Below are 20,587 nucleotides of genomic sequence, written 5' to 3'. Positions count from 1 at the left end.
TCTCGCTTCAGTGTTTTTCCAGCAGCAACAGGCAGATGTTTGCAGTGGAAAACTCCTAATAAACCCGCTGATGCTGCCTTCCCAGCATCAGCAGACAACTTTAGTGACTAACTAGTGAACGTGTGAATTGCTTAGCAGCTAAAGGTCAGACATTTCTCTCAGAAGCTAAAAAAAACAGGCAAACACAGAGTGGCTATTAGACTTTTAGACGTCAGATGTCCGGAAACATGACTCCAGATAAATCTGCCAAAATGTTAACAGCTTTATGTAGTGATCATGCTGTATGGTGGTTTGTTGCCCCAAGTAGCCTAGAAACCAACTGAGATCTCCCTTCAATCTTAGAAAGTTTATAATTTTGTTAAAAACATCTTGTGTTGTGGCCTTCAAAAACAAGCTGCAATCACAAGACTGGTGTTAAATGTTATTCTGTCTGTTTTAAAGTGTTTAATAGAGTCACATTTTGTCAACTTTAGCTTCTGCTCAGTTTGCTTTGTTCATTCTCAACAGATGCAACTCAAAAAGACATGTAAGTTAAAAAAAGAGTAATCATGAACAGTGGTGAATCCAAAAACAACAGCAGGCTAGAGCATTAGCTTTACATCCCTTGTTTTTGTGTTAAATTGACTTCTATGTGCACTGAAAAGGTTACTGGAGTTGTTCCTCCTGTCAGTTCTGACTGAAAATAAATCCAGTTGTCATATAGGAGCAGACAGATCCTCAAAGTCAGTTCTGTCTAAGTGCAGCTTAAGTGTGAAGCTGCACCAGTGTTTGTTAGACCAATGAGATGAATGTTTTATGTAGAAAAATCTGGCTTTGTGTTTCCTTTCCTTTGCTATGACTGTAGTTTTTGTGTCTCATCATTTAAATAAAATTGACATATAAAGGCAATTTATATGTAAATCCTTAAATGCCAAATCTAACTTTAAAACAGCAATTAAATCCTGTGACGGTATGAAAGATGTTGACTTTTTTTTCGATAAAAATGCATCGCTGTTGATGTGTTTTTTGAATGAATAAGAGCTAGTCTTCATTTTATATTTTGCAGACCAACAGAGGTCGAGCTGATGGTTATTTTTGTAGTAGCTGGGATCAGGTTCATCGCATGCAGCCTACTCACTGTCGGTGGTTTTTGTCACAAGAGGGAATCCTGCCTTCCCATTAGCATCTGGCCGTACTAAAGGGAAAAATGAAACTCAGCTCTGTGGCTTGTTGGAACAGATCACATTGCTTCACAGCCAGATTGAGACATTAAATGGTTTTACTGCTCTTGAAGTGTTTAGATACTGAAGTAGTGGCCAGGAACAGTTTAAATTGTGAAAAAATATCCAGCTTACCTTTTATTTTTTTCCAATATTGTTTACTGTTGAGTGCAGTTTACATAGAAATCTGAACAAGGTGTTGCAAAATTGCATAACCGTCTCCTTAGTAAAGTAGAAATCTTTCTTTTCCTACTGACTGATAACAATTGCAGTTTTAAGAGGACAGTTCACGTAATCAGTCTTATGTATTTTCTATCTTACATAACAAAAATGTTCCTTGTTGTTGCTTCTGATCTAAACACTTAAGAAAAGCATCACCTTTGCTAAGTATGTAATCTCCTGTAACGTGAATCTTAAATAGAAGTGAGCTGCCAGCCGTCTCATCAAGCGATGAACAGAAGCAGCTAAAAGAGTAACCGCCACCTCAGTGCCGCCAAAAGAGTCTTTCGTGTGCCACCGTGACTTTGCAGAATTGAATCGGGGTGCAGGTGGATCAGCGTGCTGCTTCAAAACGCTGCACAATTCAGCTTCAAAACGCTGCCCAGTCCATCAGGATGAGCTACAGCCTTCTTTACCAGCACTAGCCTGTGATTAGCATTAAATAAAATGATGCGATTTTTATTGAAGTGACAAAGAAACACTGCTTATGCTGTGTTCCACTCTCCCTCCTACTGAAGCCAGTGTCTCTCATCACACCACCAGCTTTGCTCCCTTCATTCATGCTGTCTGATAAGTTGTATCTATGTGTGTGTACAAACTTCCCCCTCCGATGGATCATTCCCATACGATGTGAGGAGTTTGATTGCTTTGTACTTTATGTGGAGATGGTACATTTACACTAACACGACTAAGATTTTAATCAGGAACCACAAAATCCTGTTTCAAGGAGAGAAACATTTCAGAAGACTGAAAACAACATTGTGTTGGCAATGTATTGTGTACATCTGGTGCAGTTTTGCCATGTGGTGGTGTTTTCTCCAGCCAAATTGAAATGGTGCTGTGTCTCGTTTGTATATTTATAATACTTAATCAGTTTAAAAGAGAAATATTTCTCCTTTGACTCCAACTAAATTGCATCAAAACCTTTCAAAAAATGGTTTGACGTTCTGTTTTTTTTTGTTTTAGTTGCTTTTTTGTTTTAGACTAGACAATGAATACCGCTTTGTACTTGTGTTGAGTTCAAAGCCACTTTCAGCAGGTGATTAGCTTAGCTTAGCTAAACTGGAAGTTGGAGAAAACAGGCTTTCCAGACTCTCTTCAAAGTTTAAGAATCCAAAGAGCAGCTCTAAAGGTCTAAAAGCTTTCTTGTTTGTTTAATTCATACAAAGACAGAAATGCTTGATGTGACTTGTTTGCTTCGTATTTCAAGGTAATGATGAGTCTCCAGCACATCACTACTCCTGGCTGTTGTTTCTAAAAATTATGTAGCTTTAGTAGTGTTGATAGGTGGGTTTTTACAATTTAGACAGAACCAGGCTACATGTTTCTACCTGTTTTACCCTGGAAAAAGTGCCCCTCTCAAAACAAGAAAAAAACACTTTTTTCACGGAACTTTTACCTTGAAACAAGTGAAAAAAATCTGCCAATAGAAGAAGTGAAAAATGGCTTGGTAAGATTTCTTGAAGTAAGATAAGATATTTAGAATATTGAGATCTTAAAATTAGACGGGAAAACTTATTTTAAGCTATATTTTACTAGGATTGTCAAGATTAGGTGTCTTAAAATAAGCCAGACATGCTAAACAATTGTAGTTTTCTATTTAAAAATAGATTTTTGCTTTCATGCAACTTCCTAATTTGAGATGTATTAAACTTATTTTGAGTTTTCTTGTAAAATACAACTCAAAACAAGATAATTTCAAGATTGTTTGACTTAAGATATTTATGTCGTAAAACAAGTCCCTACATCTTGCTGAAATGTCCCTTGTTAAGTGATAAAGATACTTTATTAATTCCCAGAGGGTAAATTCAGGTGTCCAGCAGCCCACAGTGTGTGACTACAATCACATTCATCCATACACAGTTTAAAAAAAAGATAAATAGTACAAAACGATGAATAACAGGTTAAAAACTACTGTCTGCAGTAATAACAACACATTAACAAGATCTGTTGTATAGCCTTATTGCGGCTGTTACAAATGACCTCCTGAACCTCTCAGACCTGCAGCGCATACAAAGGAGATGTGCACTGTGGCTGCTTTATGTTAAATCAGCTGTGATGATAGCCTAGCCGCGCTAGACAACCCATGGCAACGAATTTAATTCTCTGCCAGGGTGGGTCTAGTTACCCTCCATAAGGCTCGAGGCTGGATTCTCCTAAAACTGGCCGGACCAATCAGCATGAAGTGTAGAGTCAGAAGGCGGGCGTAACTAAGTGACGACAGAGGCGCGACGATTCTGACAGAAACAACCGGAAACAACTAGCCTAGCCGCGCTAGACAACCCACGGCAACGAATTTAATTCTCTGCCAGGGTCGACAACAAAAACGACAACAGTCGTTGAGCTCCATTAGCACCGACTCTGAATAATCTTTCTGTTAACATGTCTGTAATATACTTGAGCTTCACCCATTGACTGTATAAATAAGGCTTCACCAAACTCCCGCATCCTCTGATTTCCGGCGCTCTAGGAGCCTATTCGTTGCGCTGATTGGTTGTATACCTACCCAATTGCTGCAGAGTGATTTGATAGACAACCTTTTAGCCCGCCTCCCTCCCTGTCGAGCGTGCCTAGATCCTTGTGTCTTCAGAGCATGGGTCTAGCGCGGCTAGGCTACTGTGATGAGACATTTTGACTAAAAATAAGACAAAAAGAATTGGTAATATTTTGAGTTTTTGCAGTGTAGTACTTAGACTGAAGCTAAGCTGATCACCTCCTGGCTCCACTTTCAAACTTGACAGACGTGTGAGCGATATCGATCATCTCATCTCATCGCTACGAGAATGAATAAGAGCATTTTGCAGTAAAACTATTTCTCTAAAATCCAATAAAATCTGAATACTTTATGTCAGGTTTTGACAGCAGTTCCTTCAGAATCAGAAATCAGTGACTTCTTCTTTGCAGAGCCTCATTTGACATTCAACAGTCACACCGTACACAAAGAAATCTAGAAGAAGAAACCTTTTCCTCCAGCAACAGAATGCAGTGAAGCAACAAGTAGAATTTTAATAAAATTGTTTGAACTCAAACAGTGTAAGAACACACTCTCAGACTGTTGATAAGCTCGTGCAGCCTCCTGCATGTGAAGGCAAGCTCGACACCAGTTAAAAAGCATGATAAAAATGTACAGTAAATGGACAACAGGTTAAAGAAGGATTAAAAGTAAATTATTATTACATTTTTCAGACACACACTAATGTGTTTACTTCCACATTCAACACTGAATATCTGGATATAAAGTGCAGGCTTACAGAGTGGTGGAATCTCCATGTAGCCATCCTAATGAAGGAAGTGTCCCCTTTTAGGTTTTGGCAAAACTCGCAGTATGCCACAGGATTTGTTCCGTACAGGAATAGGTAACGTATGAGCATCACTGTGGACTGGAAGGCCTCGATGCCTTTAACCTGCTGGCCTTGTCTGTCTCCCTCCCTGGCTGTAAACTAATATCTCCTCTAGTAGAATACATGAAACTGAGTAGAACAAGGCTAGAGCGATGGCTGAATGGTTAAACGAATGCCTGGTGATGTGTTCTCTCAGGAATCTCAGTTAGTTCTGTTCAGCAGTAGGAACAGAGCTCCTGTTGAGGCGATGAGCTCATGTGGATGTTTTTCCCACAGACAAGAGACTGAAAGGAGAATAGAGAGAAGTTTCAGGATCCTCATAGATCCTATCAGCTGTCTCCTGCAGCATTGCTTCTTCCCTCCTCTCACAATCCCTCCCTCCTTTCAAACCCTCTTTTCAGGTTGTCTTTTTGCTTTACCTACTCCTTCCCTCCCACAAATTGCAGCTGGAATCAGGCAGCTTAGCAGGTAGTTAGTCATCGTAGACAGTGTGACAGAGTTACCTTTTTAGTGAAGTGGTGCATTTGGTTTCAGGGCCAAATATTTAAATATTTCAGAAAAGACTCATCCATGATCTGTGTGTAACACTGGCCTGCTCCTTTACCTCCCCTCAGACCGACTCAGCTCCCCTTTCCTGACCTCTTTCACCTCCAGATGGAGCTCAGAACTGTGCATTCATTGCATCCTTTCACTTTACCTCCCCTGTGATTCCAACAAGTCTGTTTGAGATAATAAATAAAACTCAGCAAGGATGCAAGGAATTGCAAGAGGAAGTGTTTTGGGATTCATCTCAATTGTTTTTTCCTCCTTATGTGTGAATGATGGGCTCATATGCGGCTCTGTGCAGATGAGTTTAGTCCGTACATGGGCAGGAGGGCGTCCAGCACTCTGTCTCTGATCAACGGATCGGCTTCTCCCAGAGTGGAACCATCCGGATCTCAGTCGGTACCTCAGAGGAAGAGACTCCTGAAGGCTCCCAGCCTCGCTGAGCTGGACAGCTCCGACTCAGATGTAAGTGTGTGTCTGGATTGTTTTTTAGGAATTCTATCTGTCATGTGCTCAGTAAATAGTGACTGATGTGCTTCTGTATTTCCTACATTCAGGATGAGATTGTTGGGCGCACATCAGCCAGCAGCTCCAGTGTGGCGACGTCTGTGATGGATGATACATCCCCAGAGTCTGCGCTGGGGAAGAAAAGTGAGTCAGGAAATAGTTCTGCACCTTTGCCACAGTTCACTTCCCTCCTCTAACCTGGCAGTGATTGATGAGTTTTAATCCCTCAACCTGTTCTCCTGACTCCTTTTTTTCTGACTGTTTATGATCATTAGTTTTTGAGCCCTGAAATAATCAGTTAATCTGCCTTTTTATTCTCTTTTCTCCTCCATCTCTGAACACCAGCTCCACCCATGTTCCTCCCCATCTCCTCTACACCTCAGCCAGAGAGGCGTCAGACCCCCCAGAGGAGACACTCCATCGAGAAAGAAACACCGACCAACGTCCGACAGTTTCTACCACCCTGCAAACAGAACTCCAAGTCTCTGGTGAGGGAGATTTTTGTGCATCATTCAGCCCCATGAAGTGTCCTAGCAAAAAGTAATAGAAGTTTGAACTGTAATCTGAACAATCTCATAATGCCTTAGTTTTTAAGAAAATGGCATGTGTCAGTGTTTTTCTGTGGCCTGTGTTGGCTGGGGAAGCCTGATTTGGTCACTGTAGTCCAGTACCTTAACATACAGACGCAGAGAACATGGCGAGATAAGAAGAGCGAGATCTGTACAGAAAATGATGCGAGAAGGGATTGAAACTAAACACACAGTACCATCTGTCTCAGCCTTTTGTTTGCATTACACGGCTCTTTCTCTGGATCTCGTCCCTCGTTCTGTTCTTCCTCTCTCCAACACACTTTTCTCGTTCAGGTTGGGGTGATAGCCTCATTTCACTCCTGGATTCCCTTCTTCCTCCTCCTCCGCCCCTCTCCCTCCACTCTCCAGCCTTTGTGGAGCTGCCACCCTGTCGAGGCGTTTGTGTTGGGGTTGGTGAAGGCAGTCTGTGCTCTGTGCAGAGGCGTTTATATGAGACGGAGACAGTCAGCCAAGGTTTGCCAGTCACCCTCAGTCAGTCCTGGCATAATAATAACTGTAGCTGCCCATCCTGCCTTAATGCTCCACTAGAGGTCCTTCCTTTTAGGACAGGCTGCTGCCATTAGAGACTGAGCACAAATATGTAATCAGCTAGTGGCTCTCATAATTTCATTGCTGTGGATAACAGTTTAACACTCATACATGTAGGTAGATGTGACTAAACTCCAGCTTAACCTGCTTTAATTTGCTAATTAGCCCTTGCATTGCATTAACTATTATTTGAATCCATTGTCTGATCTGTTATATTTTGACCTCTGTACATTATTTTTCTGCCTTTATTAAGCTTGATGGGACAGAGAAAACAGAAAATGACAGGAAGTAGTGACGGGCAACACCAGGCCTCGATTTCTTGGTCAATGGTTTCATCGATTCAAAACACTATGACCTTTTTTATTTGTTTTCGAATACAGAAAACTCAGTTTGAAGTTGTCTGATGTTTCCGATCCTTGTGTTTGCTCACAAAGCAGTGTACTGTAGCCGTCAAGAGTCACAAGATCCGCAGGAATCACAAGGCATTAACTCACACTACAACAGTCAGCGGCTCATGATGAACGCCTGTTCAAAGGCCTGTTGTCTCCTGTACTTCCTTCTTCCTTTTTTTTGATCCAGTAATTTCACTGTAATTTTTTCAAAATAACCAGACTGCTCTAAAGTTCACCTAAAGTCTTCAGCATCAGAGAAGTTACAGTTTTCTAGACAAACTTTTGCTTAGCTTGTCAAACTTTCACACTCCTGCCAACGACACGATGCAATACAAGCTTTGTCAACTCAGAATGAGCTGAATTAGTTCTGGATCATGAGTTACCTGCAATATAAAGCTATAAAACACCCGAGAGACTAAAGACAGCAAATGTAGAAGCAGGAACACTTAGTAAACCATTTTGGCAAACAATTAGTGTATGAAATGCAGAGGCAGACAGGTGGACCAGAGCAGGAGTGAGTGAAAGGTCCAGAGAAATGCAGGAACAAAGCAGGAAACCAGTCAAAGAGTGTGTAGAAGTTGAGTCTGAGCTGGAGTTTTATTGAGAGTGTTGACTGCTGTGGGAACTTGCTGCTGATTAGACAGCAGCTACTTAGACGGGACGAGAGGGAAAGGAGGAGCAGAGACTGTAGGAAATAAGAGGCTGAGGCGCTGAGAATAAGATCAATTATAAGTCATTAATTTATTTGTAGGGACCAGACTGATGCTGTACTGTAACTGTAGTTAAAGTGCCCCTCCTGCTTGATTATGTCTTCATTTATGTTTTATTTATGAACAATAAGTGAAACTCACGCAGACCTAGTGCAATTAAACAATGAATGTATTAATATAACAGGGAAAAAATATGAAGCAAAAATGTTTGTAGACCAAAAAAAAGCCCTGTATTCCCACTTCAGACTTGATCAATGCGTCGTTCGCAGTTCTCAGCAGTGGAGTTTAGCACCGCGGCTATGAAGCAGTTGTGTCTCTCCATCTGGGCATCTTCAGTGTAGCTCTGTCTAACCTTTTCCTGAATAGACAGGACTGTGTTGTTTCTGACAGAGCAGCAGAGACCTGGTCCTGAACTGCTTTCATTACCCAGCAGCCATTTCACTGAGCTGCAGGCAGGCCTGTTGAAGGAGGCTCTTTGATATTTTTCATCCTGGCTCATGATCTTGGGATGCCCGTAGGTTACAGCCATTCATAATTTGACTGTGCTTTTACTGCTATTGAATGTGTCAACTATAACTCACTCCAGCTGAGGAGGTGGGGCCTCTGGTGAGTTGAGCTGCCTTCTGATGTTCTCCTCCCACACCTGAAACAAGGAGTCAGATATGGTAGTGGAAATCAAATGGTATGTAACAAATTCCAAACTAGTGTTGAGTCTTTTTAGGATTGTGTCTTACTAGCCTGAGAAGTGATCTGGCATCAGCCTCATAGCAGAACAGCAACACAGTACAAACCTGCACTCTGTTCAGAAGTTTGGGGTCACTTAGAAATGTCCTTATTTTTGAAAGAAAATATTTTTTGAATGAAGATAGCATTAAAGGAATCATAAATCCAGTGCAGACATAGTTAATGTGGTAAATGACTATTGTAGCTGTAAACAGCTGATTTTTAATGGAATATCTCCATAGGGGTACAGAGGAACATTTCCAGCAACCATCACTCCTGTGTTCTAATGCTACATTGTGTTAGCTAATGGTGCTGAAAGGCTCATTGATGATTAGAAAACCCTTGTGCAGTTATGTTAGCACATGGATAAAAGTGGGAGTTTTCATGGAAAACATGAAATTACCTGTGTGACCCAAACTTTTGAATATTTAACTTTTTGTATATTTAACATATTCCACAACAACCAACAGTATCTTTTAGTGACCCCTTACTGTCTATTAAATACATGTCTATAAAACAATCTGATAACATTAGCATGACCTGGATGACTGAGAATCTTCACAGACAGTTTGATGACATCATCATGATTAACCACGACAGTTTGACTTTATTTAGTTTTGTCCCTCTGTAGTACGAGATTTAGAAAAGAAAAAAAATATTTTAAAGCAGCATGTGTTTCTCAGTATTTGCCCTAGATAAGAAAGAAAGTAAGATGATGTACCACATGAGACAACAGCAAAATTGTGAGGCGATACACATGAATGTAAATTGCTACAGAAATGTGAAATAAACAAAACCAAGAGTCCAGTACTCAGCTGCACAGTTTGGGAAGCACGGCTGCAGGATTCCAGTGTTCTCTCCTGTTGTTTCCACATCATGAACGCTCTCTGATCTGCTTGTTTCTTCACTGAACTATGAGGACAGCTTCATGATGCAGCCTGGACACACTCAGGCTGCTCTGACGTGCACAGGAAGGCCTGTCTGAACTGAACGAGACTCTGAGTCCTGTGTGCTGAACCTGCCACCATCACTCACCTCTGTGTGTGTGTGTGTGTGTGTGTGTGTGTGTGTGTGTGTGTGTGTGTGTGTGTGTGTGTGTGTGTGTGTGTGTGTGTGTGTGTGTGTGTGTGTGTGTGTCCGTGTGTGTGTGTTTGTTATGGCAGGAGGAGTTCTGCTTCCCTGTGGAGTGTCTGTCTCTGACGGTGGAGGAGGTGATGCACATCAGACAGGTGCTGGTGAAGGCAGAGCTGGAGAAGTTCCAGCAGTACAAAGACGTCTACACCGCTATGAAGAAGGGAAAGGTAACACATTTTTTTCTTTACACACATTGCTTGTATCATGTACAGTATGCAGCTGCTTTTTGACACTGTTTGTGAATGAGTAAGGCTGAGTCGACTACACCGTGACAAAAACAGTAGATCTATCTTTCTCCTGAGGATTTCTGATGCCTACGTGTGTTTGCAGGAGTTCATTTTTATTCTGATGTCTTGTTTCTCTTTTTATTGCAGCTTTGCTTCTGTTGTCGAACCAAAAGGTTTTCCTTTTTCACCTGGTCCTACATCTGCCAGTTCTGCAAAAAGTAAAACATCTCGAGGATTATCTGTCTTATTTTACATGGAATATTACTCTGTATTTTGGAAAGTGTAGCTGATTTCACTCATGTCTTCCTCTGTTTCCTCTCCCAATCTTCTGTTTGTAGACCTGTGTGTTCACAGTGCTGCAAAAAGGTAAGTCATGGAAGAAACATTCATCAGCCAATCAGCCAATCAGCTGCCCGTGCTGCTGCTTTACATCTAGTCTGATTAAAACAGTGTGGTCCCATTCAAAGAGTATTGCTTCCTTTTTTGGAAGCAAGGTTGAAATATAATAATTTAGTTTAAAAATCTCTCCTGCTTAGTATCTTTAACATATTTCCAGATGTGAGAATTAAAATTGTTATGGTCAAAATTGCTCTTGAGTTATTATGTACGAACAGAAGTGGTCATAATACCGTCATGTTCCTCAGTATTGTTCCTCAGTATTAACATTCATGCCTTCCATCTCTACCAGATGCGGCTGCCCTCCAAACCCTATTCCAGTTTGCCCATCTACTCCATTGGCTCGACCAACACTCTCCCCAGGCAGAGAATAACTGCCATGGCTGCTGTGGGACAAGGACTCTCTGTGGCTGAGGGACCGTCAGCAGTGGAAGGAGCCGCTGCACCTCCCGCTCTGAAAGGAGCAACTAAAGCAGCATCTAAAGGAGCTGCTAAAGCTTCTGGAGCAGCAGAAGCAGCAGCAGGGGCAGCAGCTGCTAAATCAGATAAATCCTCCAGTAGCCCGCAGCGCCACAGCATCCAGAAGACCATGTCCAAGTAAGAGCAACAAACGGCATTATCTGCTCTGACAGGGGTGTGTGTTCATCCTCATTTCGACAGAACAGTTTAGAAACAAAAGCACAAATATCAAAGGAAACCTACTCCAAATGCTGCAAAACTAAACTCCAGAAGTTAAGAATCACAAACAGCACATGCTCCTCATCACAGACTGCAATACTGAAACATAAACATAAAGCACAAAACAAAGGCCTCACTGATTGTTTTTGCTGAATTCGATCACATGATACGTCCAGCTTGCTTCTTTGGACTGTCAGTCACTGACATCTAGTGGATAAAAATAAGACTACTACACTTGCAAGTACCTGACTATAGACACTGATTAGCATTTCACCAAGACACCCCCGTCTCCTCATCATATGACCAACAAGAACATGTATATATATGTGTATGTGCACTGCCATAGATATTCCATTAAAAATCAGCTGTTTCCAGCTACAATAGTCATTTACCACATTAACAATGTCTACACTGGGTTTATCATTTATCTTTCAATTAATGTTATCTTCATTGAAAAAACTGCTTTTCTTTCAAAAGTAAGGTCATTTCTAAGTGACCCCAAACTTTTGAATGGTAGTGTATGCATGTATTAATGTTAGTTATGTATGAATTTGTTTAGTCATATGATTACCCCTGCATCTAAAATCACAGAGCATTCATTGTATATTTTCTATTCCTTTTATGTACATTCTAAACAAAAAAAAATATTATACCACAGTCACAGTTTAACTTCTACATGATGAAAAAAAATTGAATTTTCAGTCTTTGCAGTTCTGGGTGAACTGACCCTTTCAATAATCCATAAAATTCATAAATTAGAACAGTAATGTAAACTGTCAGTACCTTAAAACAACACTAGGCTCTGATCCTGTTTAAACCCAGTTCCCTTGTTTCTCCTCCATGTAGGTTTTCGAAGCACGGCTCTCTAAAGTCTCACGAAGAGCTGGAGCTTCCCCCTGAGATGACGGAGGACTGGGCCTCCATGGAGGTGTGTGTGGACTGCAAGAAGTTCATCTCTGACATTATCGCCTCCAGCAAGCACAGCCTGTCCCTGGCCACCAAGAGGGCTCGCTTAAAACGCAAGACGCAGTCCTTCTACCTGTCCTCCCCTAAAGGAAGGGAGGATTACCGGCCCTCCGAACGAACAATCAAAGAAATCTAAAACTCTGTATCTCTCTGTCTGGCTGCTTCCAGCTACAGCGGCACAATAATAAAAACTCAGCACTGGGTTTGATCTTAGTGTCGTCTGAGAAAACAGTCAGAATGGCTGATGGTGGTTTTTGTTGCTGTGTCCTGATCATCGTGTAAAGCTCCTCCAGAGAACAGCATACTGTAGATCAGCCAGTCTTTTTGCTGTTTTACAATTTCATCTTGAAGAATATCAACGAAGATCCTTTAATCCCTGACCACAGACATTTGACTGATCAGAGAAGCAGAACTCAAAGTGGACAGACTTCCCTCCCCTCTGATCCCTCTGATAGCTCGGCAGTGTGGTCCTCCCCAACTCACGTTCAACTCAAAGCACAAAGCAGAAGAGAGATCATGTTGTGAACTGAGAGTGAAAATACAGAATATTAAACTGTACGTTTTGTATGGGTTATACTTTAGTTTTTTACATATGTGTGTACAGTAAATGATTGTTCGATAAAATGTCACCTGCTCTTTTTAGTTTGGATTTCTCCTCTCTGATGCTGTCAGCACTCTTCAAAGCATGTTTATGTTTTTCATGAGGAACGCTCTCCATGTTTGATTTCAAATCACCAAATGATAGTGCCAAATGATACCTTTATTCTCATTTCTCACTGTGTCATGGAAGGAAAGGTTTTTTCCCCTTGATGGACATGCAAAGTGATCTTACAACAAAATTGGCCAACACCTGCTCGTTAAACCTCCTCTTCACAGCATTCTTGCTATTTAATGCTCATGAACTTAGTTAATTTGTTTCATTAGAACTGTGTAGATGTGGTTTGGTTTGATTTAACTGATGGCATTCTGCTGCGCCACTGATTTAGTGTTGCAAAAAATTTAGTTTTTTTTAAAAGAAAGGCCAAATTAACACCACTAAAGAGATATTGCTGAGATATTGTCCTTTAAGCCCCCCTAAAAGTGTAGCTGTCTTTAGTTTAATCATCCCTGACTGGTAAATGTGCATGTTATACCACAGTTTTTCTGTAGTGAACTCATCTGAGTCTCAATCTTAGTATGAAACGACCCAGATTTTATGATACGACTGTTTTCAGAGGTTGTGAAGATTTTATGTGTACAATCAGTGCAGTGCTTCTATGAGCGAACCTCCCCAAAGCACAAAGAAAGCATCTTTCATGTGAAAGACCTAACACTTCAATGGAGCTGATGCAGAAGCAGGTTGCTCATACTTAGAGGGTTTTTGAGGAAATTTAGTTTTAGGGCCTTTAAAGCACATTGCTTAACCTGTATTTACTCGTACGCACAGCTGAAATTAAACATTATCACCTACAGTATCATGTGTAGGATTTTCAACTTGCCTTTTAGGAATTTACATGAAAAATGTATGTATTTTTTCATTTTTTAAAATGTACCTTTACATGGATCAATATGAAACCTATGTTAAATCCTTCACTTTTCTTTATGTTAGCTTTTCCTGTTGTGTTTGTGCTGTGTAACTATGACTCATAATTAAATGCCTCATGTACAAATGATAAATCCAAGTTCACTGTAAAGGCAGCAAAAAATGATAACGCTGTCCTGCTTTTTAACACATAAAGCAAGTATTAATATAATGCCTTTATGATTTCCCTTTTGCCATTCAGATTCTCACAGGCAGGAGTTAACATCTGCACTGTGGGCTCGGTGTTTGTTTTATGCTTCATCCCATTCCTCATCTTCCTCCTGACATGTTTCTGCCTTAAAAGTTGCCTTTTATTGTCATTCTCACACGTTGAACAGTCATCTACTGTTACTGTACATACTTTGTTTCTACTGGTTTGTTTGTAGATCAGGTGTGTGTTGCCTTGACGATGACGTCTCTGAGAGGGAGTCGTTCCCAGTACAGCGTGTTCAGGTCGTAGTTGAGGGGAGGCGTGGGAAGGAACCTCACAGTGTGACAGACAACATCATGCATGTACTACAGTGTAGCTTGTACCTTCAATCTGTATTACCTTCAAGCTGTAACTTCCTGCAGAGAGTGCAACAAATGATGACTACAACAATAAACTGTAATGCAATACCTGAAAACAGTCTCTCTGTCTTGGATTTAAAACAAACAGGAAAAAAAATCATTTAAATGTCAATAATTAAAATCTGCATCACCTTAATGTAACTGCAGTGCTTCTATGTTGACCAAACTTTTCATCACTGAGTTTCAAGCTGGAATATTCTTCTGCTAAGCCTCTGTAGACCAGAATCGTCTTGTCAGCTGGTATTTTGGTATTTCCACCACAGACATGGTGCTACACTGTTGCTCCAGAGTTTGGGGTCACATAGAAATGTCCTTATTTTTGAAGGGAAAGAACTTTTTAAAATGTAGATAACATTATATGAATGATAAATCCAGTGTAGACATAGTTAATGTGGTAAATGACTATTGTAGCTGGAAACGGCTGATTTTTAATGGAATATCTCCATAGGGGTACAGAGGAACATTTCCAGCAACCATCACTTCTGTGTTCTAATGCTACATTGTGTTAGCTAATGGTGCTGAAAGGCTCATTGATGATTAGAAAACCCTTGTGCAGTTATGTTAGCACATGGATAAAAGTGTGAGTTTTCATGGAAAGCATGAAATTGTCTGGGTGACCCCAAGCTTTTGAATGGTCCTCAACATCTTGTACACTCCTGCAGCCCCATATCACTACACTGTTCTTCACTGTCAGGACTATGCCTACACTGGCAACCGTATTCGTCCTGATGTCAGTTGACCAAAAAATGCACTCCCAGTGCTGATCAGGCTTCTTGTTGTGTTCTTTAGGAAAGTTTCAGTTAGCGTGTTTGTGCTAAAGAAGTCTGCAGCACTTTCCCATCTGTTTTTAAACCTTACTATTGCAAGTAATATGCAGTGTGAGCGTGTGAGTGTTGAAATATGTGACTTGTAGAGAAGGATTTGTGCACCTGTAAATATGATTTGTGCACCTGTAATTACGATTTTGTGAATGTGTATTTTTGTGTTGTATTTGTGGGAAGAAAAAAAATCGACACACACAAGAAATTATTTTACAAGTACACAACTCATAGAGTGTGGGAATTCTGATTTGCTGATACACATACAAATTCAATGTACACAACTACAAATTCAATGTTACAGGTGCTCAAACATTTTGCACCTGAAATACCTTCATAAGTTATCTGTGCTTTCTGATTACCGCTTCAGCTATGTTTCAATGATTTTTAGTTGGTCACTGATTTTCCTGTGTCCTTATCCATCTTATTAAAGCTCAAAGTCTTATTTTTCAGCTCTTCTGGCAACTCTTTCCCATGTAGATGTGTGATGCAGACATGCAGAGATAGACACAGTCCTTCGATTTAAAATTAAGAAAGTTCTGGCATTTACAGCTAATTTTAAAAAGATGTCCATGGAATTGGGGTATTTGGAAATTACAAATGTACTCAGTTTGGTTTCAGTGACCTTGTTTTTTTTTGTTGTTGTTTTTTTTACTTGTGTCAGTGATATCAAGTGTATTCACTTATGTTGCATTAGGTTTCTACTTTGTAGCCTGTATTTTCAAAATAGTCTAACATATTTGTTTTCTTTTAGCTAAAACTTACTGGTGTCTGGTTTGATCGTAATATAAGTTTTGAGCAACAAACCACAAAGCTTCAGTGTTTTTCATTAATTTAGAAAAGATAATACCATCTCAGCTGTCAAATCAATAGATAAATAAATAAATCAGGTCGGCTGGGTCAGTGGATAGTTTTAGGTCCATTTCCTTGACTTTTAATCTATTTTGAATTGTTTTGTTTTCTTTCAGTAACACTAAAACTAACACTGTGGTATTTCTCACAGACCTTGTTATGTTTTATCTGTTATTTAATATGATGATTTTAAGATTTTTCTGTTTTATTTTATCACCACTTACTAAGAAACTTGTTATTTTAGCTTTTTACGTTTGTATTTTATTTTATTTTGAATATTAAGGCACCTTTAGCTGCATGTGTTCCATGAACGGTGCTAAACATATACATCCTTATTATTATTTAATACTACTAAACCATTATTCATCCAGACAGAGCAGCTGCAGGTCTACTCAGCCACATTATACATTACATAAAATAAATAATGAGCACAAAACGCACTATGTAGCACCACACCATGTCTTTTTTCTATTATTAGCAGCATAAAACACTAATGTTGTATTTGATTGGATCAATAAAGTTATGAGGGAAAAAAACGGCGCCCTGTTACCATAGTAACACGTAAACTTTGCGGTTAACAGCGTTAGTAAGTTAAAGTGATTTCTCTACAGGATAAACTGTTACTAACCCACACTGAGAGTTGGAGTAACAGGGGAAATTTAAGTAAGTGACTGTTTTTACTTGTTACAACTAATTAAACAGCTTAATTAACCGCGTTTTTCCATGACAGGAAACGGAACGTTAGCTAGCACCTTAGGAGCGTTCAGAAGGGTTAGCTAACAGACACCACAGTAAATATATAGTTAAATAATATAAAAATACATGTCCTGTGAACAAGAACTCTCTTTTTGTAAATTTTGCTCATTAAAGAGCACCATGCTATCACCAGCTTAAAGAAAAAATAGCATATAGTTGACTCTACATGTCTACATAAACTCTTAGAGCAGCTCAGACTCGTCTCCTGTGTTTTCCACAGAATGTCTTTATCCAGGACTCAGAGCCTCAGAATGACCGCTGCACTAGAGGACTGTTCAACCAAGATGGACATAGTGAGACATTTACTGACGGTGCAGATCAGCGGGGAGCCAGCTGCACAGGTGACTCCACCGTTTATCACCTGTTCATGTTCCCAGCACAGTGCAACATCTGTCCAACAGCTGTCTGCTGCTCTGATTGCATCCTGATGTGGATCTTTGTTTGTTTTTTCTCGGGTTATTCTTCCTTTCATGATTTACTGACTAATATACTGACTTAAATGTGTGTCTGTGTGTAGGAGAAGGTCAGGCTGGCCAAGCTGACAGGAGACTGGTGAGTAGCGCCAGAACAGACAGAAAAACACTATGTCGCACCAACCTCTTCTCTGAGTTCCTTTCCCTCTCTGCAGTCAGTACATCTCACTACAGATGTCCACGCTGTGTTTGGAGCTGAGGGAGAAGCAGAGTTTTATCTCTCTGCTGCAGGTTGTGGAGGAAGAAGAGCAGAAGCAGAAGGCTGACGTCAAGACAAGGTTCATAGCTGCATTATTTTTAAACAATATTAATAATACTAACTTAAATCCCAATAAGAATGCATAGCTAGACAATATGTGGTGTGATTTCTGAGCAGAGGAATGTTACATTAGTGAAAGAAAGAAAGAAAGAAAGAAAGAAAGAAAGAAAGAAAGAAAGAAAGAAAGAGGTTAGTTTGTATTCCATCAGTAATGTAAGTTTCTCCCCTCCCAGAGAGGCAAAGATAGAACTGAAGTATAGAGAGCAAGCCCTACAGATGCAAATGGAGGCGTTCCAAATAAAAACTGACAAACTGAAGGTAAGGAACTAAAAGATAAAATGTTCGATATCGGGGCCCAATACTACCAATACTCACTGCCCTTCAGGACATGGAGCGCCTTTGCAGAGACATGGAGAAACAGCACAAAGAGCAGTTATCGAAGATTGCCAACAAAAAGAAGACTGAGGAGAGAAGTGCTGAGCTGCAGCTCCAGCTGAGACAGAAAGAGACGTGTCATGCAGAGAAACTGCTGGAGGACCGGCTGGAGGTGGGTCCCACTGTCCATCCAGTCACCTTCAGCGTGGGTTAGTCCCACCAACTAGGCCTGACATGACAAATGTTCTTACATTTTTAGAAGTAACAGATTAGATTCATAGTTTTTTGTCTTTTCTTTTCCCTTTTTCTCTGTCAGCTGCTGCAGAAACAGTTGAAGGAGGAGATTATGTTACACCAGAAATCTGAGAAGTTCCTGCAAAATCAGCACGAGGTTGGTACAGCTACATTACTACAAATGTCAGATACTGTTATACAACTGGTTCTCTTCTGAGGCTGTCATTAGTGTAGCTGCACATCAACACCTAAACCCCGGTGTTGCACTCTCAGAAGCTGTGGTCTAAACTGTGCATTCAGTTTCGTCTCAGTGCCACCCCACATTTAAAGGCCCCTGTTGCGGCTTTCCCTTACCAAGCCTCATAGCTGCTGAGAGTGTGATGTCGGGTCCTGGGTTCGTACATTTGTGACGCGCAAGAAGTTTTATAGACACAAATACGCTCAGATCCTCAGATACGTTTTGGTGCATTTATTGCAAGACAAAAGGACAGAGCTATCAGAGCGCAGCAGTATGAACAACGTGACATGAAACCATATAACTAAACTGTAAAAAATGAGTATGGAAAAATGAGACACGGTCAACAAAAAATACGGCTATGCCCGACCCTGACTCTCCCTCTGTGCCATAGGTAAGTGCACACCTTTATGCACAACCTTCCACACGTGCACATGCCCACTCTAAGTGAAGCACCACCTCTGCAACACATACACACACACATGTTTGTAGTCCTGCCTCCTCACTACTCCTTCTTCCAAGGTGAGCGATTCCAGAAGCCTTAAAATCTGCCAGATTTATTGACTCACTGAAGCTGCTTCAGCTACAGTTGTGCTCATAAGTTTACATACCCTGGCAGAATTTGTAAAATGTGCGCCATTCTTTAATGAAAACATGAATGATCAGAGCAAATACAATTGCATTACAATAAATAGCTTTGTCTGAACACCAGCCCTAAATGAAAGAAAAATGTTTCCATTAACAAACATATTTGCTAAAAAAAATAAAGGACAATATTTCACAAATTTGGCCAGGGTATGTAAACGTATGAGCACAACTGTAACTCTAAAACGCTTCAGCCACAAGAAAAGTACGCCAAAATGCTCTCATGTTTGCTGCTAAAGTGAGCACAACAGCTATCATGCACTCCCAACGCCTGAGAAAAGGTCCCCACGCTTGTTGTTAACACATTGATGACTCATGTGGCTAACATTAGCTCTGACCATATGACCACAGGTCAGAGCTCTATGGATGACTGTGATGATCAAACATATGCTGTTGATCAGAAGATGAAGATCATAAAGTTTTAACGTCTTTCATTAACTAGTGTGTCATTGCAATTATTCACTGATTTCTGACAATACTGACTGCAACTGAAAGTCACACAGAAATAGCTCCTTTTGGCAGCTGATGTTTTTGTTTTCAATACTGCCATTAAAGCAGGTCAGTCTTACTATTTTTATTAGTGTTGATATTTACCATGTAGAACAGCTAATCTTATGTTGTGGATCAGGAGCTGAAGCAGCTGTTGGACAAGTGGGAGCAGCGCACAAAGCAGATGCTGCAGGAGAAGGAGAGGCAGCTCAACACTGTGTGCTGCAAGAAAACGCTGAACTTTGACAAACTAATGGAGAGGAAGAGGCAGGTGAGCACTACTGAGCAGCTGCTGATGCTGAACAGCCCAGTTACATGGATGCTAATTAGCCGCTGATCTTAGCTCAAGGAGATGGAGCAGGTGGTGATGGAGGACAGGGAGGAGCAGAAGAAACTGCTCCAAAAGCAGAAGGAGGTCAGAGCTGCTACCAAGGTAACAACACTGGTCAAAGCACTGATCAGTGAGCCTCACCAATGCCTTTCACTGCTTTAGATCCACCATGCTGTTGGCTTGTTTAATGGATTGATCTGTCTCTGGACTGATGTGTGCAGCTGCAGGCCTGGTGGAGAGGCTGGATGGTCCGCCGAGGTCTCGGCAGTTTTAAAAAAGCAGAGGAAAACAAGAAAGGCACAGCGAAGAAGGAAGGAAAGAAGAAAAAGAAGAAGTGACTTTTCACTGCAGTACTGCTTCCTGATAGTGGCAACATGTACAGAATTTAATTACAACAATAAACACTAATGATACAAGTGAAAGTTCACTTCTTTGTTCTTTTTTAATAAGTTTTACAACAGATTCTTGAACTTTTTAGCATACGACAAAAGTCAAAAAGTCAACCGAACATGCAATAATAAAGAACATATACTTCAGGTAACATCAGGTCAGACAAGGATTAAACAATATCAAGCATAAATAAGAAGGAAATCAAAATGACTTTCAGCAATGAACACTCCTGAGTAGTCTACTGTTGACTGACCATAGGCCATACAATTTACGCCTTTATCATGACATGATAAGAGATTTCAATCACAGACACACAACATCTGTGTGTCTATGCAATCACACAGTATACAGCGAGCTGAGAAAACACATTTCACAAGTTATCTTCCCTATCAGCACTGAAATTCAGTTACAGAGAGATGAGTCATTACAAACTCAGCAGAGTA

The 20,587-nt window shown here is 40.5% G+C and overlaps 2 protein-coding genes across 4 annotated transcripts in view; both read left to right on the top strand.

Annotated features, from left to right (window-relative positions):
* The window catches only part of spire1b (spire-type actin nucleation factor 1b), a 54,120-nt gene extending 39,777 nt beyond the window's left edge, over positions 1–14,343 (top strand). For 2 of the 3 annotated variants that reach the window (XM_022209816.2, XM_022209817.2), the window contains 9 exons: positions 5,607–5,770; positions 5,863–5,956; positions 6,158–6,300; positions 6,676–6,855; positions 9,919–10,056; positions 10,264–10,334; positions 10,455–10,482; positions 10,805–11,109; positions 12,037–14,343. In XM_022209816.2, the coding sequence (XP_022065508.2) occupies positions 5,607–5,770; positions 5,863–5,956; positions 6,158–6,300; positions 6,676–6,855; positions 9,919–10,056; positions 10,264–10,334; positions 10,455–10,482; positions 10,805–11,109; positions 12,037–12,292 (1,379 nt within the window). In that variant the 3' untranslated portion in view covers positions 12,293–14,343. The remainder of the gene's footprint in view (positions 1–5,606; positions 5,771–5,862; positions 5,957–6,157; positions 6,301–6,675; positions 6,856–9,918; positions 10,057–10,263; positions 10,335–10,454; positions 10,483–10,804; positions 11,110–12,036) is intronic. The other variant, XM_022209819.2, reaches the window with a different exon arrangement.
* Positions 14,344–16,499: 2,156 nt separating this feature from the next.
* Positions 16,500–20,176, top strand: iqcg (IQ motif containing G). Its single transcript, XM_022209826.2, has 10 exons — positions 16,500–16,620; positions 16,934–17,054; positions 17,231–17,265; positions 17,342–17,464; positions 17,679–17,763; positions 17,831–17,992; positions 18,137–18,211; positions 19,563–19,694; positions 19,767–19,856; positions 19,976–20,176. Exons 2-10 carry the CDS (start codon positions 16,935–16,937, stop codon positions 20,090–20,092), a joined length of 939 nt encoding a protein of 312 aa, XP_022065518.1. The 5' UTR covers positions 16,500–16,620; position 16,934; the 3' UTR covers positions 20,093–20,176.
* The last annotated feature ends 411 nt before the right edge of the window (positions 20,177–20,587 follow it).

Source organism: Acanthochromis polyacanthus, chromosome 12 (genome assembly GCF_021347895.1).
Source record: "Acanthochromis polyacanthus isolate Apoly-LR-REF ecotype Palm Island chromosome 12, KAUST_Apoly_ChrSc, whole genome shotgun sequence".
NCBI classification, from domain to species: Eukaryota; Metazoa; Chordata; class Actinopteri; family Pomacentridae; genus Acanthochromis; species Acanthochromis polyacanthus.
Note: the sequence above shows the minus strand (reverse complement) of the source record. Positions and strands in the feature narration are given on the sequence as shown.